The sequence below is a fragment of the Euleptes europaea genome, chromosome 1 (genome assembly GCF_029931775.1).
Source record: "Euleptes europaea isolate rEulEur1 chromosome 1, rEulEur1.hap1, whole genome shotgun sequence".
NCBI lineage: Eukaryota > Metazoa > Chordata > Lepidosauria > Squamata > Sphaerodactylidae > Euleptes > Euleptes europaea.
In genome coordinates, this window is record NC_079312.1 from 75,403,367 (window position 1) to 75,430,803 (window position 27,437).

General features: G+C 45.7%; 1 protein-coding gene and 1 non-coding gene across 2 annotated transcripts in view; both read right to left on the reverse strand.

The window, feature by feature from the left end:
* Positions 1 to 14,485: 14,485 nt before the first annotated feature.
* BSN (bassoon presynaptic cytomatrix protein) overlaps positions 14,486 to 27,437 on the reverse strand; it is a 253,495-nt gene continuing 240,543 nt past the window's right edge. Inside the window, exons 6-12 of the mRNA XM_056852460.1 lie at positions 24,790 to 26,962; positions 23,510 to 24,435; positions 20,001 to 20,097; positions 19,125 to 19,265; positions 17,810 to 17,864; positions 17,420 to 17,517; positions 14,486 to 14,643 (exon numbers count right to left, since the gene is read on the reverse strand). Of these exons, the coding sequence (XP_056708438.1) occupies positions 17,824 to 17,864; positions 19,125 to 19,265; positions 20,001 to 20,097; positions 23,510 to 24,435; positions 24,790 to 26,962 (3,378 nt within the window). The 3' untranslated portion in view covers positions 14,486 to 14,643; positions 17,420 to 17,517; positions 17,810 to 17,823. The remainder of the gene's footprint in view (positions 14,644 to 17,419; positions 17,518 to 17,809; positions 17,865 to 19,124; positions 19,266 to 20,000; positions 20,098 to 23,509; positions 24,436 to 24,789; positions 26,963 to 27,437) is intronic.
* Positions 16,205 to 16,273, reverse strand: TRNAI-GAU (transfer RNA isoleucine (anticodon GAU)). Its single transcript has one exon. It is a non-coding gene; the product is annotated as a tRNA-Ile (tRNA).

Below are 27,437 nucleotides of genomic sequence, written 5' to 3' on the forward strand. Positions count from 1 at the left end.
CTGACAGGGACAAGAAGCATGTAGATGTCCTTGCCCCCAATTCATCTGCTTTGCCTCCCTTTTTGAGCTGCAGATCAGAGTGAAAAGGAAGGAGGAAGAGTTCCCAATAGTATTGCCAGAGCTAGGGATGCTATTCATCTCCTTGGTAAGGGAGAGCCTTGTGTGTTAAAGGTGTATGGGCCTGCTGCTTTGAATGAGAATCTCTGAATTGGAGCCCTTTTGTAGAATGCATTGCTGGTGGTAGAGGCCCGCTTTATTAGCAGGGTGTCAGGCCACATTGACAGAAGCATCCTTTTCTGGTGTGCCTCTTTCAGTTAAATTGTACCCTTGCTTAGCTTCCTGTTGGTAATTGCCATCTGAGGGAAAATAGACAGGTGGTGTTTGAGACCAAGGCTTAGGTGCATGAAGTGTGGTGGAGATCCACTTTTGGACTTTTGTTCGTGAGTTATCTAAAACATTGATTAGTGTCAAGATAAAGGTGTTGTACAAAAGAGCAAATCAAACAAGGTGTTTTTGGATTAGGGCTTCTCATGATGCTCCTGGAGGGATAGTGTCTGGAGGAAAAGGATGAAATTGAGCATGTGTTACTCTCAGTCAGACAAGTTCTGATATTTTGTATATTCCTTTTGTTTCTCCCTAACTTTGATGTATTCTATATTACTTAGTTGCTTTTATTAATAAATATCATTATTTTTACTATAAATGTGTCTGTTTATTTGCTGTGTGGTTTGCAGATACACTAATCCTACAGAGATGGCAAATCCTAAAACTTACAGGCATCTGGCTGCCAGTGTTTGAAATGTGAAACATCATTTCCATAGATTTCCCCTCACCTAATGTTTGCATTACTGTCAGTCAAGCAATTTCTGTTATCATCAGACTATGTCCTCTGAGTTCCATTCAATTGCTTTGAATTTGTTTTTGAAAACACTGGTCCTAATGCAAAAATAAAAACTGCGATGTTTAAATTCAGTACCATAGTTTGTGAGACCTAAGGTGTTCTAAAGCTGGCAGTTTCCGCAGACTCCAGTGTAGCAGCAAAGCCACCATGTGGTTCAGCCATGTTTGACTTTCACATTCCAGTAGAACAAGGATCCACATGTCCTGGAAGCAACCATCTAGATTCTAGAATAAAACGGAAGCTCTTGACGACTTCCCCACTGCCTCATGGTACTATAAACCAGCATCATTTTTTACAGTTTTAGTAACCCTCTGTCCTCAGAGGAGGATCACAGCCAATTCACCCAGCCTCTCTTGCATGTGAAAGATGCTTCTAATCCTAATTTTCTCCTCCCTCCCCATTTTTTAAGATCATGCTTTAGAAATTATGGAACTGTCATTTGTTCAGTTTGTGCTGTACTAATACGAATCCTTAAGACTTCATAATTATTACACCTTTCTGTGAGGGCTAAAAACAGCCTGGGTGCTCTCATTAGGAGGCACACATACTGGGAAGGAATGGAAGATCTATGGGTTCTCTGCTATAACACCATACCGAGGTTGAGGGTCTGCATTCTACCTATGGCATTGCCTCTGGAGCACAATTCATTATTTTGAAAAAAAAAAAATTCCCTTTTTATCAAGACAATGCTCAGGGTGGCTAACCAAAAAACTGAAAATGCACTAGCAGCTAAACTCTCCCTGCTTACTGCTGAGGCAGTGACTAACCCATCTGTTGTGTCATGTGACATGGATGACAAGGTATCTTGGGACAAAATCAGCAGAGAGAGGACCGAGGTGATGAGTCGCATGAAGAGGTTGTGTGAGGCTGGGTGAGAAGAACAGGGCAAAGTGATTTTTCTGAGCATGAATTGGTCTAATAATGTATTGAGTGAGGCTATTTGTCCCTGGACTAGTCACTTATCGATGCTAATATCCTGTGCTATCTCCTGTGTCTCTTCTCAGCTCTTTTTCCTGGGAGACCGGAGTTAGGGGTTAAAATGGGAAATGGTCCTGTGCCTGTCCACTGGTTATGGGCCCACAGAGCCCCTTCGGATGGATCTCTGGGTGGTGGATATTGTGATTTGCATTGCAGGAGCTCAGTGTGCACTTGTGTGGTTAGTGTGTTGCTTTTTGGAGCACAGGGCCTTGGTTCTAATCGTGATGCATCGCCATTTTTCCATCTAATATCGCTGCCACCATCTAATATCGCTGCCATCAAACTTTCAAAGTTGGCCTTTGCCTTAGGGTGGGACCACAACTAACATCTGCTTCTCATTACTTTTCCACTGGGTGGCTCTTAGTGTTGCCTGCTGTTGTGGCTTTTATTTTTCCTTGTGCTTATGCTCCTCCCCTCCAAAATGCTGGTTCCCTTTATAGAGAGAGCAATACGAATGTGTTATGTTATGCAATTTGTCTGCTTGTGACTTCTCTGAGTGCTCCATGGAGCCTCCTATGTTCAGCACCATGTGGGCACTGTGGTCTTTTTCTGAATGGCTGGTCATGTGTCGTGGGCTGGGTGATGTCATGAGATCATCCAGCTTTTGCCATGCATTTTTGGTGCCTTCCATGTTGTCTGGGGGGAGGGGTCATTGGTGTGCAGTGTTGTGGTTGGTGGGTGCTGGCAGAATTGCCAAGGATGTTATCTGTTGGTATTACTAGATTGCTTTTCATTTTTGGCAGCTGTGGTGTAGCTTTTGGCACACACAGGCTATTGACTGTATTATGCTGGGATTAATCCTGGTATTGCAATTCCAGAGAAGTAGGACTATAGGCTTCACTGTTGGAAGTGTTTCAAAGTCCTATTTAAACAGCAGTCAGTAGTCCTGTTGAGAAGCAGACCTGCTTCTGACCCCTAAAAGTGCAGAAGGCATGCTGTCTTACAGTGCATGTTAACCAAGTCAGAAGAAGAACAGTATTTTAAGATAGTACTTATTTAAAACATTTTATGCTGCCGTTCCATCCTATCAGAGTCCACAAGGCGACGTACATAAAAAACATTAAAACATTTGAGTAATTAAGAATACAGTTAAAATGATAAAATAAATCATCAACAAACAACACTAGAAAGAGGACCAGTAACTGCTATTGGAGATAAGCCAGACAAAACAAAAAAGGCTTTACTAGCTGGCAAAAAAACACCAATAGAGGGAGACATACAAATCTCCCTGGGGAGGGAGTTCCAAAGTTTTGGTGCCATGACCAAGAAGGCCCTTTCTCAGGTTGCCACCTATCTACAGATGGTGGGGGCAACTGAAGCTGGGCCTCCAAAGATGATGGAGTGTACCAGTAGGTTTGTATGGGAGGAAGTGGTCCGTAAGGTATGGTCCCAGGCCATACAGGGCCTTAAAGGTTAATACTACAGTAGTACTGGAATTGAGCTCAGAAGCAATTGGAAGCCAGTGTAGATAGAACAAGACTGAAGTGATATGGTTAGACCTGCTCCAGTTAACGCTCTGGCCGCAGCATTCTGTTCCACCTGTAGCTTCCAGACAATCTTCAAAAGCAGCCCCACATAGAGTGCCTTGCAGTACTTAATCTAAGGGCGAAAATGCATGGTTGCTTTATCCTCCTTTAATCCCTGTTTCAGCCAGGATTCAGCCAGGATCGAACGCATGCGTTTCACCCAATGTGCATTCAATCCTGGCTAAAGGAGGATAAAGCGACCATGCGTTTTCGCCCCAAATGTGTCTAGGGATACTGCTGAAGTTCATAAGATCAAATTGTTTGTTTACACATGAGCTGAGTTCCTCTTCGGATTCTCTTGTTGTATTGTTCCTTCAGATTCAATGCTGTGTTGATCAGCTTTGTTCTGTGTGCCACCAATGAAAGGGTGAAGAACTCGTGACAACACTTCCAACCAGCCTTGACTTCCTTTCCTAAGGTTTCCAGAATCAATGGAGGATTTAAGCTCAGGTGTGCCAGAAAGAAAATACAAAATTTCCTTCGGGAATTTAACGTAATGAGAGTTAACAAAGGGATAGACAAGACTATACATTCTTTCTGAGGAAAGCTGTTTACTAAAATGCCATACAAGAATAGGCTGCGTAGCATTCTAAAGTATGGAAACCCTTCAAAATCAGTTTAAGGATCAAAACAGTCCATTTTGATGACCTGGGCCTACAGAGTTGAGTCTGCTAGTTTTGGTTGCCCCTCTGGCATTGCCATTGGGTAGAACGGCTGTTTTCCTCACGACAAATGTGATGTCTGACAAAAGTGTACACTTCGTTTTCGCAGCCAGGAAAGAAAGCGACTGCCTCTCTTGGCAAAGAAGGGGTGCCATTCACAACTCCTGCCAGCACTGGCTGTGTAGGACTAAATGTTCCTGTGCCAGTTCTGAATGGGGAATAGCACATGTTGTGTGACTCCCACAAGAAAGCTGTGCGGCTCCAGGGCCCGCATGGGGCTCACTGTAAATATGCATGGAAGGGCCTCATAGCAGGAGGCTACCCCCCACCCATCTCTCTAATGACTGAGATCTCTACAGGAGTGGTTCCCCCCTACGAATCCAGCCAGCAGTATTTCAGGGTCAGAAGGGCATCTCCTTGTGAAGCTGAGTGGGAAGCGAGCCCCGTAGCAGTGTGACTGGAGGGTAATGATGAGTGACACATCCCGATTGGCATTTCCTGTGCGCTCCTAATCAGCAGAGCTGCAACACGAAGTGCTGGGTGGCAGATGGCTGCTCAGGCGCCGAGTGGGAGCTGTGTCCGCATGGGGTGGGCGGGCAAGAGAGGCCCACCCCACACAGTAGCGCACTGGAGGGGAGAATAAGCAGAAGAAGAGGGAAGGAACCTCTTGGAGAGCGGCAATGTCTTTGACAGGCCTCTGTACAAAGCCCTCGAGGTATATCAGGGTTGGAGGCAGCAACCTCTGGATGCTTCCCTTCCTGTTCTGGAAGCCTGTAGTGTGTTTTGAAAAGGATGGGATATGAGCTGTGCCCAGAACTGCAGGTCAGCGCAGATGAAGATGGGCGCATTCTGGTATGTCACTTAAGTGTTTACGTATCTTCAGGAAGTGGCTTGGCTTGAGTGTGCCTGTGTGGGTGTACACACATTTATCCTTGTACTGAACAAGCAGTCTGAGAAGCAGCTCTGAAAAATGACCACGATTATCATCACTTTCGAAATACAAGAGCCCATGCCTGACCCTGTCTCAAAACTGCGAGAAGCTGGAGCCCTTATTGGTTGTGTTTCTTAATGCTTTGTTTACGAAGGGCAGAGTGTCGGACAACTTCACTGTGGGTCAGTCAGTACCTGCTGAAACAGGCTTCCCATCCAGCTACTGACCTGTTCAGTTATTCCTCCTTTTAAAAGTGTGTATGAAACTAACAGGTGAGATCGTAGGGCATTCAGTGAATGTCATGAGGATATTGAGCCTGCCCGCACTCTCTGTTTTCCATATAGCCCAGGTCCTGCTGTGTTGGTGCTGATCTAGCATGTGGCTATGGTAAGGAGCTGGATGTGAGTGAGCCTGATGAAAGGCAATCCAGGCAAAAATAACGCTTTCCAGCAGATCTCATGACAGGTGTGTGTGTGTGTGTGTGTGTGTGTGTGTGTGTGTGAGGAAGCCTCTTCCAGTGTTTCTGTTTGCAGCCTTGGGATGCTGCCGTATCTTTATCTGTGATGGGGTATCCAGATTGTGGTGGTGGCCAAATGCAGCCATCATCCTCTGCATTTTGAGAGTCATTTTCTACATGAACCAGACCAACTGACCCTCATTTATAATGTTATAATCTTAAGGCTAGGCACTGTAGTATACGCAGTACTGGGCAATGCCTCATATGCCCAAGGCGTTTGCTGCTTATTGGGATGGACTATGTTTCTATGCTTATAATAGATCCAGTAAAAGAGGGGAAGAGACATTAGCTCTCATTCCTCATGAAAGCCTGGCTCTTCTATGCAGCTTGGCCTGGAATGCAGGAATGTACTCAGGTATAAAGGGAGCAGCATCCTGCAGAAGAAAAGCTAGCAAAAAAACATACTGCATGGAACATCATTGTGAAATTTAGGGTTGTTCCCATTTTTTTTTTTTTTGCAATGGATATTATTCCAGTGGCATTATTTGGCTTCCAATACTAAAACCAAGTAACACAGAACATTCGAAACAAATAGCACATGATAAATAAGCAACTCCCACATTATAAAACTGACCAGCTGCATATTCCTTTAAACCAACAGTATAAAACCAAGGATTCCTTCTAAGGATACTTTCATGAGTCTAAACCCCACTGAATAACATTGGAGTTACTACTGAGTAGACCTTCTTGGGATTGCTCCCCAGCACCTCCATTTCCCCCATCAACAAAAAGCAGCACAGTAGCGAACCTTAGCAGAAGCCCGTGAGAACAAAAAATTCTTCTGCCTGACACATAGGAGGACCGCACAAGCTTGGCATCAAATGCATTTCTGCATGGGGGTGCCAAAGTGAGGTGTAAACAGAGCTTCTGAAGCTGTTCTGAATTGACGGGCAGGCTCTGTGGGAGCATCTCAGACACAACCGAAAAATGCAAGTTTACTTTCAGAAAAACATATGCACCAAACATGGCAATGCTGTAGTTTTAGTATTTCTAAAAACAAGTACTGAAGACCAAATGTTTGGTTTGTAAACCTACTGGCGGGGGTGGGTGGGGGGGAGAGAGCAAAGCTTCAGTGCTGTCGATAACAATGCAAAAAACCTTCCTCTCCCAACAATCAGCATTTGACCAGCTCCTCTATTCCCTGGGTTGCTTTAAACAAATATAAGCCAATGGCACGTCAGGAAGCGAGATGTGAAAAATGGGGGAGGCCAACAGAGGGTAGGTTGCATTGTGCATCAGAGGCGGTGGCACAAAGGTAGAAATGGCTCAGCTATTTCAGTTATGAAAAGGCAGTTAAATTCAGAGAACTTGTTCTGCTCGTGGATGTATTACATTGGGTGAACAAAAGCCTGTGCAAGTCTGCTCCAGCGAGGGCAGGAGGAGCGCAGCTGACTAGAAACCAAACATCTATCATTCTGTGAGGAAGCTTGTGTGCTAGGGCACTGGGCATCTTTAGAGGCTTTCACATCTAAGGGTAGTAAGCCTCTGAATATTAGTGCTTGAGGGGGAAGGCTTTGGCCTCCGCACCCTGTTTGTGGATTAGCTGCTGAAAGTAAGGGACAATGCAATGCACCAAGAACAGCTGTACTGTTGGAGGGGTAGGGTTGCCAGCCTCCAGGTAAGGCCTGGAGATCTCCTGGAATTAGAACGGATCTCCAGGCAGCAGAGATCAGTTCCTCTGGAGAAAAGGGCTGCTTTGGAGGGTGGACTCTATGGCATTATAGCATACTGAGGCCCTGCCCCTCCCCAAACCCCTCCCTCCCCAGGCTCTACGCCTAAAATCTCCAGATATTTTTCAACCCAGAAGAAGAAGAGTTGGTTTTTATATGCCGACTTTCTCCACCACTTAAGAATCAAACTGGCTTACAATCACCTTCCTTTCCCCTCCCCACAACAGACACCCTGTGAGGTAGGTGGGGCTGAGAGAGCTCTAAGAGAGCTGTGACTAGCCCAAGGCCACCCAGCTGGCTTTATGTGGAGGAGTGGGGAAACCAACCTGGTTCACCAGATCAGAGTCCGCTTCTCATATGGAGGAGTGGGGAATCAAACCCGGTTCTCCAGATTAGAGTTCACCACTCCAAATCACTGTTCTTAACCACTACACCACGCTGGCAACCCTGGGGGGGAAGAGAGAGTAGAACTAAGATGGACAGGTCAGATCCTTCTATTGTCCTTCTGAGTAGGGTTGCCAGCTCTGGGTTGGGAAATACCTGGAGATTTTGGAAGTGGAGGCCAAGAGGGCAGGGTTTGGAGAGGGGAGGGTCTTCAATGCCATAGAATCCAATTGCCAAAGCTGCCATTTTCTCCAGGGGAACTGATCTCTGTCACCTGGAGATCAGTTATAACAGCAGGAGATCGCCAGCCACCACCTGGAGGTTGACAACCCTACTTCTGAGGTATCCCTTTGTTATCTAGATCATTATCCTTAGGGACTTTTTTCCTTCCAGCTCCCTCCTCCTGGTGATCTCCCTCTCTCCAACCTCCAGGAGGGCAACATGTGCTTTCTGCACATTCTAGTTTGAATTGCTGTTTTGCTTTCCTATCACTCTGTGGATTTCTTTAATAATAAAGGATACTGTGTAAAATAGGATGCTGGACTCCTTGGGCCACAGGTCTGATCCAACAGGGCTCTTTTTGTGTTCTTATGAGACAATGTGGAGAAGGATCTCCTAAATTTTTCCTTACTAGTGGTTAACTAGGGATGGGCAGTTAAATATCCAATATTAAATGTTGCCCTGACCTGGATGGCCCAGGCTAGCCTGATCTCGTCAGATCTCAGAAGCTAAGCAGGGTCAGCTCTGGTTAGTATTTGGATGGGAGACCACCAAGGAATACCAGGGTTGCTGTGCAGAGGAAGGCACTGGCAAAACCACCTCTGTTAGTCTCTTCCCATGAAAACCTCCCCAAAAAAGGGGTCGCCATAAGTCAGCTGCGACTTGACGGCACTTTACACACACACACATTAAATGTTAGATTTGCGCTCCAATGGTTTTCATTGAGAAGTATTGAAAGACAAGTGGACTCACAAGGAAGGGGGATTCCTGTCTCTGTGCCCTACCACCACTACTGGCACCTGCTTCTCCTATGTTGCTCTGGTTCCCCAACCTTCCTCTCTTCATTCACTCGGGATCAGACTTCCCACGGGGCCAACCTTTTTTCCATGCCTGTTTTAGCTGGTTTCCTCCCACTGGTTCTTGAACTACTTTACCTCCCCTGCTCTTTCCCCCCCACCCCTGCACTGTCATCCTCACTGTTGCTGCTGCCACCATGTCTTTCTGGGGTGGCAGAGCAGCTCCTCACAACAGTGGATGCCTTGTGACAACTAAAAATAGCGAATGAAATCTGACAGGGTGTTCTCATGAGAAGACTGTGAAGGAACCGTTTTGTGTTTGCAGTATCTGTGCATGGCATTTTACACCTCCCATAATTTTTAACAATTTTTAACAATCCTGCAATCCTTGTGTTGGCAAAAAAATCTGCCTTTGCCCTTTGTAGCCCTCTTCTACAGTTTCTTTTATTTGTATGGGGGTCAGTCAAGAATGTTAGATATATGATACAGCAGATGGATTTGCTCAGGTTCTGCACTGATATTCACTTTTAGGATTGGAGTCTTCTCCCAGGTGAGGTGACTAGAGACTAGTGTGTGTATGTGCCTTTTCATGTGGCTTATTTTTGGGGCTGGTTTGCACACTCACCTGCCCAGGGATACTATACATGTAGAAGAACAGCATCTAACCCCATATCTCCTGGTGTATGGAAACGTAATGTGGGCACTTGGGGGAGACTATTAACATCAAGGGCACAGCTGCTACCACCTGTTCTGCTCCTTCCCTCCCCATGTCTGAAGATGACAGGTGGACTTGTTCTGTTTGATGGGTGGTGGTTGTTTTTCTCATATTGAAAACCAGTTTGAGTCCACATTGAGTAGAGAAAAGAAAGACTGAAAAAAATAAACGACATAACACAATCTATCTGTGGGACCAATCTGTGCAATTTCCCCCCTCCTTTTTCTGAAGGTGGATTGAAGAGATCAGGTCTATGCATATATAAAAAAATGTCTGTAGTTCTGGGCACATAATTTCTCTAGAACCAACAGTTTTAGGTGCATCTTCCTGCGGCATCCTTCATTTTAATTATGATGTGATATGGGCACAATTATGTGGGTTGCTGGTATGTGACTAGGCAAGTCTTTCAGATCTTGGAAATTCCCAAACTAATTTGTCTAAGACAGCCCGAGCTGCTGGCTGGCTCTGTGACAGCTATGATGGATGCAGCTATAATGTAGTGCCAGATGAGTTCTAATGCATGCCAGTTTTCGCCTAGGTCCTTCATACAGAAAACTACAATTCCCCCCCCCAAACAAAAAACAAACAAATCAGACATTTGGAAGAAGGGTGGGCCTTCTCCCTGACATCCTCTTTTGTTATGTGAAGGCAACTTTTTTTGAGTGTAAAGGAGAATTCAACCAAGTTACTCCCACCTGCAGTCTGAAACAGAACAGCCCAGACACAGATTTACCTACAATCAGTGAGCGATAGAAGGGCAATCCTAAACAGAGTTATACTCTTCTATGCCCATTGATTGCAGTGGGCTTAGAAGGGTGTAACTTTGCTTAGGACTGCACTGTAGGCCTTGGAAGCCGGTGTGTTGAAAGTCTCAAAGTTGGGCAGTCATGGAGGGAAAGAACCCACCCAAATCTCAAGGCTCTGTGCAGGTAGGGACAAAACCAGAGCACCTTGTGAATCATATCAAGTCCTTTTATTCTGTTTTCCACAGAAATACCTTGTAGGGCAACTTCCCATACGGAGTCACAATACATGAGGTGGTACACTGAAATACTACAAGTTCTCACAGAGCACAGCAGGACACACACATCATTTACAATGTTCAGATAAAGGATTTTAGGTCATTGCACTTACAACTGTAAACTTCTTTTGTTTGATGGGGTTTTTGTTTTTACACACAACCCCTCCCACCTCCCAAAAAATAATTTTTTTAAAAAAAAATAGAGAGAAAAGGAAACAACTCAAGAGACAGGTAAGAGGGGTGAGGAGGGTGTGGAAGGGACATGTCATGTGACAGCCACGACAACTCTACAAGACTCTGCTATGCTTCGCAAGAAGAGGAACAGTCCGAAGGAGCCAGCCACAAACACCAGGCTTTGTTTGTTGATCTCTTTGTACACAAAAGCAAGAGTTGGCAGGTGTGCTGGTCACTGAGATGGAGCCCAGCAGGAAGGGCCTATGAGTTGACTTTTTTTTTGTTCTTCATACCACGAGTAGTGCTTTTCTTCTTTTTTATACACACTGTACAAATATTTACAATGGAAGGGATGGAGGGGATTTTAGCAGCCACGGCTGAGAGAACCTGTAAGGGACACAAATTCAACCTAGAGCCCTGAAGAAGCATCCTCAGATTATGCACTTGTCATTGTTGGGGAGTCCCTAGCTAAAGAGGCCTTCGTAGCTGAGAAGGGGCTGGTAGACTGAACCACTTCTCAGCCCATGATGGAAACAAATCCATGTTTGAGGAAAGAGAAAATGGGAATCTCCCTGGCCCGTCTTGCCATCCTAATTGAAGCAGCTGCCAGGAACCCATACTGGTCATGAAAGCCTTCCGCTCTGGGAACAGTTCCAATAGAAGCCTTGGCTCTTTGCTCCTGTCTTGTTGGGATATTAATTCTCATCTGCTCATCATCTCAGCTGCTGCGATGGTAGCCCCCAGGGGAAAGAACTAGCATTTTCTCAAGCTACTGTCCTGTTTCTAGATGTTTGTTCCAATGGGACAGCAGGTCCAACTGAGGCTAGGAAATGCAACCATTTCAACAGTATTGGGAAGAAGAGTTGGTTGTAATACCCCACTTTTCTCTACCTTTAAGGAGTCTTAAAGCGGCTTACAATTGCTTTCCATTCCTCTCCCCGCAACAGACACAATTGCTTTCCATTCCTCTCCCCGCAACAGACACCTTGTGAGGTAGGTGGGGCTGAGAAAGTTCTGAGAGAACTGTGAGTAACTCAAGGTCACCCAGCAGGCTTCATGTGGAGGAGTGGGGAAACCAACCCGGTTCACCAGATTAGAGTCTGCCACTCATGTGGAGGAGTGGTGAATCAAACCCGGTTCTCCAGATTAGGGTCCACCACTCTTAACTGCTACACCACACTGGCTCTCCACTAACAGGGTTAGCTTGCACTGAAAAATATAGCTTTTGTCTTCATCTCCAATATAAATGCAACAGCTTGAGTATTTTGTTTCTAAAAAGGATTTCTTGCTGGTGAAATACACTGTGTTATCTACTCTAGATCTCTGCTTCTAGTCATAAGAACATAAGAAGAGCCCTCCTGGATCAGACCAGTGAGGGTCCATCTAGTCCAGCATCTTGTCTCACACAATGGCCAACCAGTTCTTCTGGAGGTCCAACAACAGGGCATAGAGGCCGAGGCTTTTCCCCTGATGTTGCCTCCTGGCACTGGTATTCAGAGGTTTTACTTCCTCTGAATGTGGCAGTTCCCTTTAGTCACCAGAGTCCCTTGGTGAAGAGTGAGATCTTCCCCACACTGCATTTCTGCCTCTCATGGAAGACATCTGCTTAAGACTGAGACTACATGGACTACCATAGCGGTGTGTGTGTGTAATTCTAATGTTCTTATTGCCTGCCACTTTGTCTGGAGAAGTATCATAAGAGTACTCTAAATAAATACATTTTCTTTATTGTGCATCATGTAGCTGAGATGTTAGTCTCTTAACCTCTCTCAACTTAAAGGGACACACAGACTCACATTTTTTGCAGACAAAGAGCTCTGCCTTGCCAGTCATGCAAGAAATTCTTAATGCAATTGTTCCACCAGGGGGGATGGCCATTGTGGATGGGAGGGAGTCTAGTAGATGCTAGAATCTACATCAAAAATGGTATCTCTCAGCATCTCGCCACGAGCTGCAGCTCAGTTGCTCTTTATTCACTTAGTTGCATTAGTGGGAACAGCAGCCACCTCTGTTGGTCCTCAGGTGCTGAAACTAGGAAAGGAACACTGGGTGGGTTCTGGACACTAGATGATGCCAGAGCTGTTCAAATTGTCCTTGCAGAGTTTGCCAGAGGTCCTCATTCTTGGAGGACCTGCCTAGCCTGTGGTGATCCCAAATAGTCTGAAGGTAATGTTTGGCCAGGAAGAATGTGCTTCAGGTCTAGACTCTAGACAAAGCCTAGGCTCCCCTAGTAGTGGACTACTAGGTCTATTGGCTACTGCAGGGAAGGATGTGGCAAAGGGCAGAGAGAGTTAATACGGTTTGGTGGGGAACATCTGGTGTTACAATCTGAAGGATAATTACACTTCACAGAGTCACTGACAGGCCTTCAATAACAAGTGCATAAATCTGTTAATGGCATTCAATAGAGAAGATGAACCAACTGGAGGAAAAAAATTAACTTCAAGCGAAGAACTGCAAGCATTCTAAGTAGATGAAACCGTGCAGAGAGGTAGCAAGCCATGCTCTACAACAGACAGAGACAGTCAACGGCTCTATGGCTACCCTTTGGCAAAAGTGTCCCTCCAATGGGTCAAGCATGCCACTAATTGAAAACTTCATACACACAGGTGTTCGATATAAAGATATCTATCCAGTTTCTCAATAGCACATTTGCAATTAAATCCTTATACATAACATTGAACTTATTAAATATTAACAGTTTTTTAAAATTTTGTTATTTGATTGCATAGAACATTAGACATGAGAATCATTTCGCTGTTACCCACGGTGAATGGAAGCTCCTATGGGTCACGCCAATGAATTGTTGTTCTTGAGCATGCTCAGCGTGGACGAGAGACGGGCAGGAAACGGACAGCACAAACAAATGGGAACCAGAGCAATTGTACACTTGCTGAATTTCTTTACAGCCTAAAAAAAGGAGCTGTTTTGCAGGGTTTTCTTTCGGCTCTCGCAGGTTACAGTGCAAGGAGCTCTTTGCTAGCAGGTTCGGTGACATTCTGCTCCAAGTAGCTCCTCTGTTGTTCTGAGCATGCCCACCGGTAATGGCTTAAGAAGGACTTGAATTGCACAGTAGTAGGAAGGAGGATGGCAGAGGCAAAAGCTCTCCTGCTCTCACCACACTGGATTGTGCTCTTTATAGCCTTCTGCACTCTATTGCTTCTACTGACAACAGCCCATGTGCTAATTCAGTACAATGCAAAGAGGGGGGGAATGTTCAATACAAAGTAAAAAACAACAACAAAAGAACCTCACAAAAAAATCACAAAATAAAATCCAACCCCCCAATTGCTGGGTGTTGATGAGGTATACATGTAAATAAAAGTGGAATGATTAAGGCTGTTTTTGAAATAAAAATAACCCCCAGGCATACATAAAACAATGAGCAACACTAACAATGGAAAGCACTGCCATTTGAATGCTTTAGAATGGCTTCAGGATGGCTTTGGGGTGGCTGATAGACATGCCTGGCCAGCATTTGCTTCAGTCAAATTCAGCCAGTTTATGCACTGCCTTTCAGAGTCCTATGGCCTCTTATCTCAGTAGTGAAACAGTGTTAGGTCCTAGTTGAAGTTCTCTATGTCCCAGGTTTTCCACTGTAGGGACGATGAGAGGGAACGAACACTGTGCATGTAGAGGGATTGACGGGGCAAACTGGAATGTGAAGGAGAACGGAGCATCCAGCTCCCAGCCCTCGATTCAAGCACATCTTGGAGAGCGGGAAAAACCTATGAAGACTCTAGAGTTAAAATTCAGTAAGAGAGAAACTCTGTGTATAATCTCAAGAAAGGGCCATGGCTCCCAAAATTAGACCTTTAGGCACAAATGGAACCACAGCACTGAATAATCTCTGGAGTCCCAGACATCTTCTCCAGCATCCGGGAGCAGCCAGCCTGCGCGACAAGTTGGAATGGGCCCATCCATGTTCTGTAAACATTTCTCTATACGATCTCTCTGCCTTCACCCCACAGGGCTCCTCACATGACACAGACCACGATGTCGACAACAGGTGGCTTCTGAAAGCCCTTTGTGACCGTTGGCTCAGATGTCCTCAAGGAGTTTCTTATGGGATCCACAGGCAGATGTACACGTAAACACCTCTTCCACATTCAGTCTCACAGCCTAGGGGTTTTCCATGGTTTCAAAAGCTTGATGAGACAAAAAAACAACAACGGCAGAAATATGATATTTGCAGCAATGTTATTTCCTATCAAAAGTCTGGTACCCTTTTCTGACCCTTCTGGGGGATTCACCAATAATATCACCTAAAAAACTCTCTTGTTTGACAGTGGAATCAGCCTCCTAGGGAGGTGGTGAGCTCCCCCTCACTGGCAGTCTTTAAGCAGAGGCTGGACAAACACTTGTAAGGGATGCTCTAGGCTGATCCTGCATTAAGAAGGGGGTTGGACTAGATGGCCTGCATGGCCCCCTTCCAAGTCTATGATTCTATGCTGCTTCAAGTCTTTTCTTTCCCGATGGAAAGAGGTTAGTATCAATGCAACCTGGGTAATTAGTCAGAAGACACCATGAATGAAGAATATGGACAACTGAGCCATCAGATCAGCTATCCACACTTGCAATGATGCAACAATTTCTAGATGAATATTAAAACAAAGGGAGATTCAGCATTTTCCCAAAGAGCCCAGCTCTTTGTTCTCACCCCTCCATTCAGCTGGGATGAAGACCCAGTTCACTTTGCATTCTACGGACTTCTGCGGCAGGATTTGTAAGAAGTTACCCACTTACCTCAGCTGGTATAAGTTCCATCCCCCCACAAATCAATAAAGCATTCAGTCCTTTCAGTGAGCTCTTTAAAATGGAGAAACAGACAGAGCTATGAAAGGAGACTTAGCTATACTGAGGGAAATGTTCCTAGCACGTCCATGGGTAGAATTATCAGGACAAACACACCTTCTCAGTTCTACCAAACATGACTGGTGGGCTAAGCCCATGTAGCTCTGGCCTGCTAGAGGGAGATGCATCTCAGAGGCAGCATAAGTGCTTGCCATGTATCTTTCCTCTGCTGTGAAGGGAAAATATTCTGCATATGGTCCACATACCCTTTTTTGGCAGGGGGGGGAGCTCAGCACAGCAATGTATAAAATGATTCCCTATTTCTCTCCCCTATAACAGCCTTTGCTTTCTGCTGACAGAGCAGAAGATTGTGCTTGCTGCCTCCACTGAGCAGGTTCCAAATCATAGCTGCTGCTCCAATAACGGCCATGGCTGTGTACTACTGAAAATGAATGCTAGAGGATGTGGTCCCACTGGGTACAAAATCAGAAGCAAATATCCTCATTTTGTGCTTCTTGTTATGCCGTCTGCTATGCTTGGACATCATGCTGACCACTTTATGCGCATGGCAGAGTACCTGTCCTAAAGCATTTAAGGGATTAAGATGCCCTGACGCACAAATATGAAACATTTGCTGTGGCTTTTATGTTATTTCTACTCTCACTTCTTCCTTTCCTTTCACAGTCTTCTTCCCTGATCTGTGGGAATCTGGACATTCAAAGTAATGATACCTTGGCTGCAGCAGCCTTTTGCTTTCCCCCTCACTTCACCCATGATTTGAACTCATGAAACTACCTTATACTGAATCAGACCCTTGGTCCATTGAAGTCAGTATTGTCTACTCAGACCAGCAGTGGCTCTCCAGGGTCTCAGGTAGAGGTCTTTTACATCACCTACTTGCCTGGTTCCTTTAACTGGAGATGCCAGGGATTGAACCTGGGACCTTCAGCATATCAAGCAGACGCTCTACCACTGAGCCACAGCCCTTCCCCTAAAAAAGATTTCATCTTCTCCTTTAGTGCTGTTGCATCTCTGATCTCCCTGCCTCTGAATTTCCCCTCTAACAATCATCGAGGCTGTCTCAAACTGTCTCACACTTGCCAACTCCATGACTGTTATCTCACACAAGCACATTCCAATCTGCAGCTCACCAGTTTTTACTACCAACTTGGGTTCTTGGCTCTATATTCTGACTTTTTACATCCATCTCCTTATTCCTTCCAGATCCTTATTCCACCTTTGACACCATCAGTTAAACTCTCCTGGATTCCAGCTTCTCCTTGGGTTTCTGGAGGACTGTCCTCTCCTGGATTTCCCATCTTTCAAACAGCCTCCTTTGTTAACTCCCACTCCTTGTCTATTCCATTTCCTGCAGAAGTCTCACAAGTCGCTGCACTGGCTTCCTGTCACATTTCAGACAAATTTCAAGATTCTAATTCTTCTAAAGCTCTTCACTCTTTGATCTTCAACTACATTCCTGCCAGACCCATTTTCTCTCTCCCTCCATTCTGCCTTAGCTCATGCCCCGTCAGCTCCCTTGGTCTGTTTATTTCTGTCTCTGTGTCTCCCATCATGCAGCTCCCTGTATCTGGAATGGCCTCTCAATTCGCTATAGAAATAACAATAAATACGATTTTCAGTGCCTTCCTTTCCTCTTTCAAGTTCCTCTGCCTTCTCTTTCACACAATTTTTGCTAGACCGTCCCACCCAAATCTCTCCTGCTCCTTCATTCCCTTTGGATGCTCCCGTCACTGTTCCTGCTTCTCATTTTGTCCCTCACCTCTTCCTCACTCTCCCATGCCAGTAATTTCTACATAACACAGTTTGTAAGGGCAAGGACTCCCTGTAATTCTTCACAGTGTATATAATATGCTGCGAACATTAAGCAAGTGTTTAGCAGTATTAGAACACATGCTTGACTGGATGTGGGTCAATTTATTTAAAGTAAGTGGCAAATTGCAGTAAGCAGAGAAGGATATCATGTGAGTGAGTAAAACAAATATCTCTCCTGTGTTGTGCCTCACATCTGGGACAGTATGAGGATTAGGTAAAAAAAATTACCCAGTATCTGATCCCGCCCCCAACAAAGTGAGCCAGATGGAGGTCTAGAAGCAGCTGGGTGACACTCACTCTTATACCCAGAGTCCGGAGCAGCAGACTGAATCCACTTTATTCTTCATAGGTTTTTCCACTGCAGTGATGTGATCTTCATGTATTCTCCAAAACTCCTGCTAGGGTGAGAGAGGGGGGGTTACTATTAGGAAAGACAAAGGAAAATCTACAAGAAAGGAAAAGAAGGTGTCTGTAATTGGATGGGTTCTTGAGTTAAGGGGGCAGACAACTCACCTCAAGTCCAGGTGTTGGGGGCAATTGTAGTATTGCAATGTAATCAAAGTCTCAAGTAAGAATTCACTGAAGGAGGATCGCAGTGGCCAGGGCACAGGATATGTGCCTTGAGGTTTGTCTGGCAGTTCTAAAATCATTGGTGGTTGTTTATATGGAAGACCAAAAGTGACTCACCTGGTGGCATTCTCTCACCAAAACGATGTGAATTTTTTGCCAAAAGCTGACACAGCTATGGGTATAAAGAAAAGAGAAATCAATGCCTGAAGAAGTAGAACATCCGCTTCCAGAGAATGGCTTGTTATCAGCCTTATCTGCCTTCTTTCATTTCTATCCCACTGTTTAGTTATATAACCAATTTTTATTCCATAGACATCACCCCCTTCATATATCTATCTAAGTTATCAATCTTTATCCTCACATCTCTATGATGAAACTTGTTTTATTCCCATATTGTCTCGTATTGTTTGAGCATTTAGCTTTCAGTTTGGAGCTGTGTTATGGGGAACTTAACTTAGTAGAGGAACTCAAGGTCCTAAAGTTCAATCTCTGGCATCTCTACGTCAAAGGATCTATAACAGAAATGCCGGGGAAATGCATAATCTCTAGGAATGCCAGCTATGGGTTAGGAAACACCTGGAGATTTTGGGGGTGGAGCCTGAGGACAGTGAGGTTTGGGGAAGGGAGGGACTTCAATGGAGTATAATGCAATAGAATCCACCTTCCAAAGTGGCCATTTTCTCTAGGTGAAATGATTTCTATCGCCTAGAGATCAGCTGTAATCCCAGGAGATCTCCAGTCACCACCTGGAGGTTAGCGACCCTACTAATCCCTGTTTATCAGTACTGGGCCAGGCAGAGCCACTGTTTAACTCAGCTTGGCAGCTTAATTTTGTTTGTACGAGTTCTTTAGCAATCCTTGCAAGCCAAAGGACTAACCATCCTGCAGCGCTGATGGTCTCTGATGCTAAAGGATTTGGCTTCTTTGGTGGAACTACTATCCATTCCCCCTTTTCATATAGTTCTTCTGTTTCCTCTGGTTAGTTGCTCTATAGACCTGCCAGTCCTCCTGCAATTTGAGCCAGCATGGGAATGCTGGCCAGTTGCCTGGGGCCCCCACGAGCATAGGGGCCCCATGCTAATCTATGTATGTTGTGAGTTGCTGTCAATGAATAAATAAATACTAAACTATAAATATCATGTTATATTGTTCAAACGTTTGTGTTGATTAGCCTTTGCTGTACAGCATGTTTTTAAATGTTTAAACGCTGATTTTGTTGGAAGTACCAATAAATATCTCTTTAATTTTATCAAACATTTACATTTTTATTCCTGTGAGTGGTTGTGTAGGTAGGGGCCCCAGTGCACTGCTCTGCCTGGGGGCTTATCATGCTGTTAAGACGGCCCTGATTTGAGCAGTTCCGTGTGTGTGAGCCTGAAGAGGCCCATCCCTCATGCTTTGGGACAGGTCTCCAAGAAAGGCCTTCTCTCACCTTCAGTCAATTTGCCTGCTTGTTCTGCTGCACCTCCTGGCAGAATTTTGGAGAAGACGCTCTCTCCTTCTGCTCCCGGCTGACCAGCTGCTGCGCTGGCAGAAGTGGGCGCTCCAGCTGGCTTAGGACCCAGCTTAATGCCTGTTGGGGGAAACCATATAAATGTGTTTAAATGGGTACCCCAATCACTTAGGGCAGGTCTAGGTGGCAATTTGCAGAATTTTAAACTGTCCTTTGGATTGCATTCTCCCCACCCCAACGTATTTCAAGGTCATAAATGATTTTTATTCAACTACCTGGACCAGGAAAATGGTGAAAATGGTGGTCACAATATTTCTAAGAGTATAACAATACTTACATTTGAATATGCATTACATAGTTGGTGAGATATCAGTACAGAACCACATGAAATTACTTTAAACTGGAACTGTATGAAATTACTTTAAACTGGCCCATCCTCAACTGAACTAGTGCTTCTTTCTCTTCCAGTGGAAGAACATGTAGTCCTTACAGCTATGGAAAACAGATCAATGTTCTCTATGTGCTTTCAAGCATCTTCTTTGCGTTTTCTATTATTTGTGCAATGCTAATTCTATACTGATCAGCATATTCTCTGTACTACCATGGTTAGATGATGGACTGATCAAAGGCATTTACCATCTGCTTGACCTTGCTTATGAACCTGTCATTCTCTGTAGTGAATGGTTTTGGAATTTAATTTCCTGATCACAAAATGAACCTTAATAACAGTAATAATAACAACCACAGTGACAACAACAATAATAATAACTGAGCCGAAGTCAGTTGCAGGTATGTCTTCCTTCCAGTGATAGTTGCTGAAAAGGAGCCATTTGTGATAGAAGAAAGCTTGCTTACCTCCTGCGATTGTTCCCTGTGGCTGTGTTTGGGGTGCTCTCCCCACCTGTGGCACTTTTGTGGTAGGCTTGGATGCATCTGTCTGTTCTGTTTTAGGCTGTAATAGTAAACAAAGATTTTAAAAAGTTTCTGCCCAGGTGCTGGGCAGCAAAATTACAGTGCAAATTGTGTGTGTGTATTAAGTGCCATCAAGTTGCTTCCGACTCATGGCGACCCTATGAATGAAAGTCCTCCAAAATGACCTATCTTTGACAGCCTTGCTCAGATCTTGCAAATTGAAGGCTGTGGCTTCCTTTATTGAGTCCATCCATCTCTTGTTGGGTCTTCGTCTTTTCCTGCTGCCCTCAACTTTTCCTAGCATGACTGTCTTTTCCAGTGACTCTTGTCGTCTCATGACGTGACCAAAATACGATAGCCTCAGTTTAGTCATTTTAGCTTCTAGGGTCAGTTCAGGCTTGATTTGATCTATATCCCACTGATCTGTTTTTTTGGCAGTCCACGGAATCCGTAACACTCTCCTCCAACACCACATTTCAAAGGAATCTATTTTCTTCCTATCAGCTTTCTTCACTGTCCAGCTTTCACACCCATACATTAATCTATCTTGGTGCAAATTAGAGACAAATAATTGTGATATGAAAGGTACTCTCCACCTCAGTATGTCCCCTTAGATTTATTCCCCAAAATTTAATTGTCAAGTCATTGGTTGTCACTAATCTGCCCTCTAAGAACCCCTATTCTCCATCAGGTGCTGTCCTCCCTCAGTGTTTCTGAGGCACCAGCTATGATCTCAGCCAAGGGTAAACATTTATAGTGTAAAACCTCAGATTTAGGGTCCATTCCCAATTCTTGTCTTTTCTTGTGCACATGATCTATGATGGCTCTTTACAAATCTGCCTTCAAATGTGTCAATGAGCAGAACACCTCCTTTGTAACATTCGAAGACCTTTATCAGTTCCTGTAATACATCTGCCGGGAAGATTATCTTCTATTCTAATAGGGGTTGGCCAAATCATTGGATATTTAAATCTGATGACTAGAGCTGTGAATGGGAAAGACAGATCTTTCTACAAACCTGAAAAGGAGATTTGCAGAAAAACATGAAATCTAAAAAACAACAACAACACCGGGGAGTTAAAAAACAACAACACCAAAATGATAAAAGGAGCACCTATAGCTTTAAGCGGAGGGAAGGCAGCATGGTACAGCACGATCTCGTCAGATCTCAGAAGCTAAGCAAGGTCAGCCCTGGTTAGTATTTGGATGGGAGACCATCAAGGAATACCAGGGTTGCTGTGCAGAGGAAGGCACTGGCAAACCACCTCTGTTAGTCTCTTGCCTTGAAAACCCTATAAGGGGTCGCCATAAGTCGGCTGCAACTTGACGGCACTTTATACACACACATAGCTTTAAGCCATGGATTCCCCCAGTGGCTGTTGCTTGGCAACCACTGGTTCTAAAGCTGGGTCTCTGTGAGTAAAAAGGCATGGGAGGGAGCAGGGCCCTTTCCAGGCCTATTTGGGCCTTTGGGGAGGACTCATCTGGGCCAGACCTGACTAGGGTTGCCAGCTTTAGATTAGGAAATTCCTGGAGATTTGTGGGTGGAATCAGAGGAGGGTAGGATTTGGGTAGTGGAACGGCTTCAGCTGGATGTAATGCCATAGAGTCCACCCTCCAAAGCAGCCATTTTCTCCAGGAGAGCATATCTCTATTTTCTGGAGTTTAGTTGTAATTCTGGATGATCCCTAGGTCTCACCTGGAGGCTGGCAACCTTAGATTGGAAAGCAACCTCTGGTTGACTTGATACCACCCGACTTGCATGACTCAACTAGGCCTGGCTGCTTGCTACTCTTCAATAGCAGCTACCCTATGAAAGCCAGTGTGGTGCAGTGTTTAGAGCTTCACAGTAGGGTCTGGAAGACCCATGTTTGAATCTCCATCTTGCTATGGAAGCTAACTGGGTGATTTTGGACCAGTCGTACACTTTCAGCCTAACCTCACATGGATAAAAAGGAGAAAAGGAGAACAATGTAAGCTGCTTTGGTCTCTACTGTAGAGAAAGGTGGGGTATAAATGAAGTAAATAAAAAATAAATATAGCTGAAGATGGGAAGTAGATAAAAGGCAGGTTGATGAATGGCTGAGGGGAGAATGGGGATGGGAAAGGAGAGAGGATATGGGGATTGTCAGGGGGGAGAAGGAGGAAACAGTGTGGGGAAGAGGATAGAAGGGAAAGTGAGATGCCCCCCCACAAGTCCTTGAGGGTTTCCGATCATGCAAGTGGGCCTGGCCCAGTGGCCAGCACCACACAACTGGGCCACATTTTTCCGAGGTAGAGGCTAGGTAGAGAGGGGAAAGCTTTAGAGGGGCAGATAAGAACATAAGAACATAAAAAAGCCATGCTGGATCAGACCAAGGCCCATCAACTCCAGCAGTCTGTTTAAACTGTGGCCAACCAGGTGCCTCTAGGAAGCCCACAAGGAAGACGACTGCAGCAACAGCACCCTGGCTGTGTGCCACAGCACCTAAGACAATAGGCATGCTCCTCTGATCCTGGAGAGAATAGGTATGCATCATGACTAGTATCCATTTTAACTAGTAGCCATGGATAGCCCTATCCTCCATGAACATGTCCACTCCCCTCTTAAAGCCTTCCAGGTTGGCAGCCATTACCACATCCTGGGGCAGGGAGTTCCACAATTTAACTAAAGATAGCTTGGCTGATGGGTGGAAGGAGATAGGGTTGCCAACTCTAGGTTAGGACATTCCTAGATAATTTGGGGGTGGAGCCTGAGGAGAACGGGGTTTGAGGGAAGGTACCTCAGATGGGTATAAAGCCATAGACTCTACCCTCCAAATCTGCCATTTCTTCCAGGAGAATTAGGGTTGCCAACTGCCAGGTGAGGGCCAGAATTACAACTGCTGTCCAGATGATAGAGATCAGTTCCCCTGCAGAAAATGGTTGCTTTAGAGGGTGGAGTCTATGGCATTACACCCTGCTGAACTCACTTCCCTCCCCAAACCTTGCCCAACAAAGCTCCTCCGCCATATCTCCAGGGATTTACCAATTTGGAGCTGGCAACCCTAAGGGGGAACTGATCATTGCAGTTGGGAGATCTGTTGTGATTCCAGAAGATCTCCAGACCCCACCTGGAGATTGGCAACCCTAGAAGGAGAGAAGGAAGCAGGAAAAAGTGAAGATGTTATGGGGGCTTTAAGGTAAGGGAAAGAAAAAAATAGTGGGAAAATAGCGAGGGAGGGGAAATCAGATGCCTTGCAGATTCCCACTCGAACTGCGTAATACTGCCTGCTGAACTGGACAAAAATCCATGCACAGTCAGTGACTGACATTTCTGCAAACATCCCATTCTGTAAAATAAAGCATTGTTCTCCTGTTGTTCTGTCCAGTATTCTCACCTTGTTGTAGGCCAAGACATGGTGCAGCCAGTGGTTGCACCAGTGGTTGCCTACTCTATAACTGGCAGTAAGTAAAGGAGAAGTGCTACTTACTGGTCCTGCTTGGTGTGCGCTAGGTTGTGCTTGGACGGTTGACTGTGGTTTGCCTAGCGGCTGGGGCTGCCCAGGCTGCTGTTGGGCTGGCCGTGTGGAGGGTTGGGCTTGGGTCCCCGGCGGTGGTGGCTGTTGCTGCAGCGGCTGTTGCTGCTGCGGTGGCTGTTGCTGCTGTTGTTGTTGCTGCTGCTGCTGTTGCTGCTGCGGTGGCTGTTGCTGCTGTTGATGCTGCTGCTGCATCCTGGCTTGCTGGGGCTGCTGCTGAGAAGACTGCTGTGAAGGAGCTGTTGGGTGCGGCTGAGGCTGTCTGCCTGACTGTGGTTGCTGCCTGGCTGAAGCCTGCTGCTGCTGTCCTGCTTGTTGCTGCCTCGTTTGCTGCTGCTGTTGTTGCTGCGGATGGGAAAGCGGCTCTGATTTTGGCTGCTGAGATGATGGCCCATGTTGCACCTGCCTCTGCGGTTTTTGGGACTCTGAGGTATGATGGTAGCCAGATGGCTGCCGGGACTGCTGGGAATATTCTGAAGTGCTGGAAGGATAACCTGGCTGAGTTCTCATATCTGCTTGCTGAGCTTTCTTCTGGGAAGAGGGTTGTCCATGTCCACGTGATTCATGGCGACCTGGATCTCTTGGATGTTGTCTCGATGATCTCCTTGGCAGATCATCACTGGAGTGCCGGGAGGATGAAGTATGCCTCCCATAATCTCCATGGTGTCGATGTTCTTTGGAAGAGGTATGACGTGGGTGGGAGTAGTCATCATGATGCCACAAGTCTTCATCTGGAGGTTCATCATAGTCATGATAAGTATGTTTTACTGTACCCCTCTTCTGGGAGGATGAGGAGTGGCCACCATAATGCCTCATCCTCTCTGAGCGAGGTTCCCTCGGCTTATCAAACCAGTCTGTCTCCTCCTGACCCAAGTGATAGGCTTCAGAAACCAAAAACAGATCACAGTCAATCTCCTGATCCAAAGGTGTGAATTTAGCCCAGGTTGAAGCCATGCAATGAAATAAAAGAATGCAAGGTGCTTATCACATGCATACATGATATGTCACAGCAGCCATTCAGAAAATATATATAAAAAAGGAATCTTAGCTCATCATCACACTGGACAAGCAATGAGCACCAGTAGGACATGCAGAACGCTAACACAAAACAATCAATACATAAAGCATAATGGGGAAGAAAGGCACATGGCAAGCAAACTCAGCCAGGGTATTGTCTTTGCAGATATGACCCGCTTGAGCATGCTCTGGGGTAAGTCACCACAGGTAGCCATTACCTTCACTGTCTGAAACAACACAGTGTGAATCATCCATGATATAACCTTCTTCATGCTTGTAATAGTGGGTTCTTGGCACATCTTTGATATGTTCTTGTACATCAGGCAATGAGTGACTGGAGCAGAACTGGGAGCAGCTGTCTCCAGCAGACTGAGGGAGGGGTCCACCAGAGGACCGTGACACGCCCACAGATTTCCCCAAAGGACTGATAGGGCTTTCCTCTTCTGAAGTCTGTGTGCGAATTGGAGGTCGCCCACGACTCTGACCCATACTAAGAGAAGAAGGTTTGGAGCTTCCTTTTGGAGGCCTCTCCATGCTCTCTCTCTCATAGGATCTGCTCCTGCTGCTGACCTCTCGGCTTGACAGTTTTTCTGACACATAACCAGAAGACCTGGATCGTCCACCACTATATGCTCTATCATCCTCTTCCATCATATCCCTGCTGGACATGCCATAGTACTTCTGCTGATCATATACATTCTTCTTGAGGCCATAAGTAATATCATCTTGCATCTTCTTGGCTCTGGATGCTACGCTGCTGCTACTGACTGACGTGGTTACTGTATAGGAGGCCAGGTCTGATTCCACATCTTTGGCTTCTTCTATAGGGGAGAATTTGGATATCTTCTGCTCCATACCTTGCTTCCGATGCTTGCTGCGCTTGGAAGAGATGACAGCTGGGGCCAAGTTTTTAGAAGTGTGTTTCTGCATTCCCACACTGGACCCATGCTTTTCTGGGCGAGAGGAATGCCTGTAATCACTGTCACCATAGTAGTAGGAACCAGAGCTACCAGCCATCCTGCCATTGCTCTCTGGGCCCCTGTGGTAGTTCTTCCCTCGGTAGTCAGGGCCATGATGATCGTACATATCTTCCTCAGACTCTTCTTCTCCCTTAGAATAGCAGCAAGGCCTACTGGAGATGTCTGCATCTGCCAGGTCACCCTTTTCTTTACCATGCCGGCCATTGCTGCTCTGTGAGTGCAAATCTCCTTTCTGGCCCTCCCCTGTGGTGCTCTCTTTGGTCAGTTCACTGATATCATCAATCATTACATAGTTCCGAGGAATGTTTTGCTCCAGGTTGGTGTAGAGAGAGTCGGAGGAATAGCTGGTGGAGGGACTTTGAACTGCACCACTCCTGTCTGTTGGCCTTCCCTCTGGGGCTTTGTATTGGTCATAGCTGCTGGTAACTGTTGTGGTGCTATATGTAACTTCTGGCGTTGCAGCAGAAATCACCACAATGGGATTACTGATCACTTCATAATTGGTGGGGATCTTCTGTTCTAGATCAGCTAGAGATGTCTGCCGCGGCTTCTGGGAGGTTGTGTGTGTGTCTGCGTGGGTTTGAAAGAGAGTGCTCTGAGCAGACTGCAAAGGTGTCTGGCTGGAATACGTGGTCTGAGCTTGGTAAGGGGGCCGGAAGCCTTGATGGCTCTGCAGGCCCAAATCGGATTGATACCCGGTGCTTGGAGTGAAGCTGTGCGGCTGATACGTTGTTTGGGAAGGATAGGCAGGCATCTGGCTGGCCTGGAAACCATTTTGAGCAGGGCTATTGCTAGCTGCAGGATAGTGCGGGGGCTGAAATCTTGTTTGCTGGAATGTGGCTTGGGCTGGCGGGGCAGCCTGTCCTGAGGAATACTGATATGGAGTATAGGAGGAGGCGGATGTGTACTGTGTGCTGGAGAAATCGGCATATTGATTAGAAGGAGCAGTGCTGGGTCTAGCCAGGAGGCTGCCAGTCTCGTAGCTGGAAAGGCGGAGGTTGTTTAGCTCACTGTCAGACATGTAATCCCTGTTCTCTCCCAGGCATCGCAGATAGGGATAATCACGCACATTCCGATCCTTCAACAAAGACTCCTTTCTTTGATGGATTCCCAGCTCCAAGTACTTCAGCTTGGCATCGATCTCTTTCTCTTCCTCATCCAGCTCAGCTTGTTTCTTCCGCAGCTTAGTAGACTCGTGCTCCACCAGCTTCAAGTCCCGGTCAATGTCTTTGAGGAGGCCAGCTTTAGTCACTTGAATGGCCTGCACTCCCATTCCTTTCTGCATAAGGCCGGGCATGTACATCTGTGAGTGGGCTTGGCTGGCCAAAGGGAGGTGAGCTTCTTCTGGAGGGGGACTGGGCAGCGTTCGTTTCACCTTTCGAGTGAGGGTGTTGGACTGCAGAGCGGACATCTAGAAGGCAACGGAAATCATAATTAAATTTAGAGTCTTGATAACCATGAAAGAACACACTTGCTACTTCCTTTACCAGGTGGGTGTATTACTCAACAGTAGTTTACATTCCTAGAGTTCTCATCATCTAAACTTCATACATTACATAAAGTGATTGAGAATTTGTTAAGACTCACAAGCACCCAAAATAACTTGAACTAATAAAAAAGTGGGCAATTTACCTACACAAATGCTGTGACAGGGCCCTGAAAGTATCTCATTCTGCTTACCGGTACTGCAACTTCCATTTTTCTTTAATGAACAAGGTTAAACAAATTGTCTGTATATGGAAGTTCTAAACATTGGCAGAGCCATAAAACAGCGTGCCCAGTTTAGGAGGGCTGTTGGTGATTTTCTTAAAATCATAATTAATGGAAAAAATAACCCCATGTCAATATAAGATTTTGCTCTACTACAAATTCAAAGTGGGCCCCAA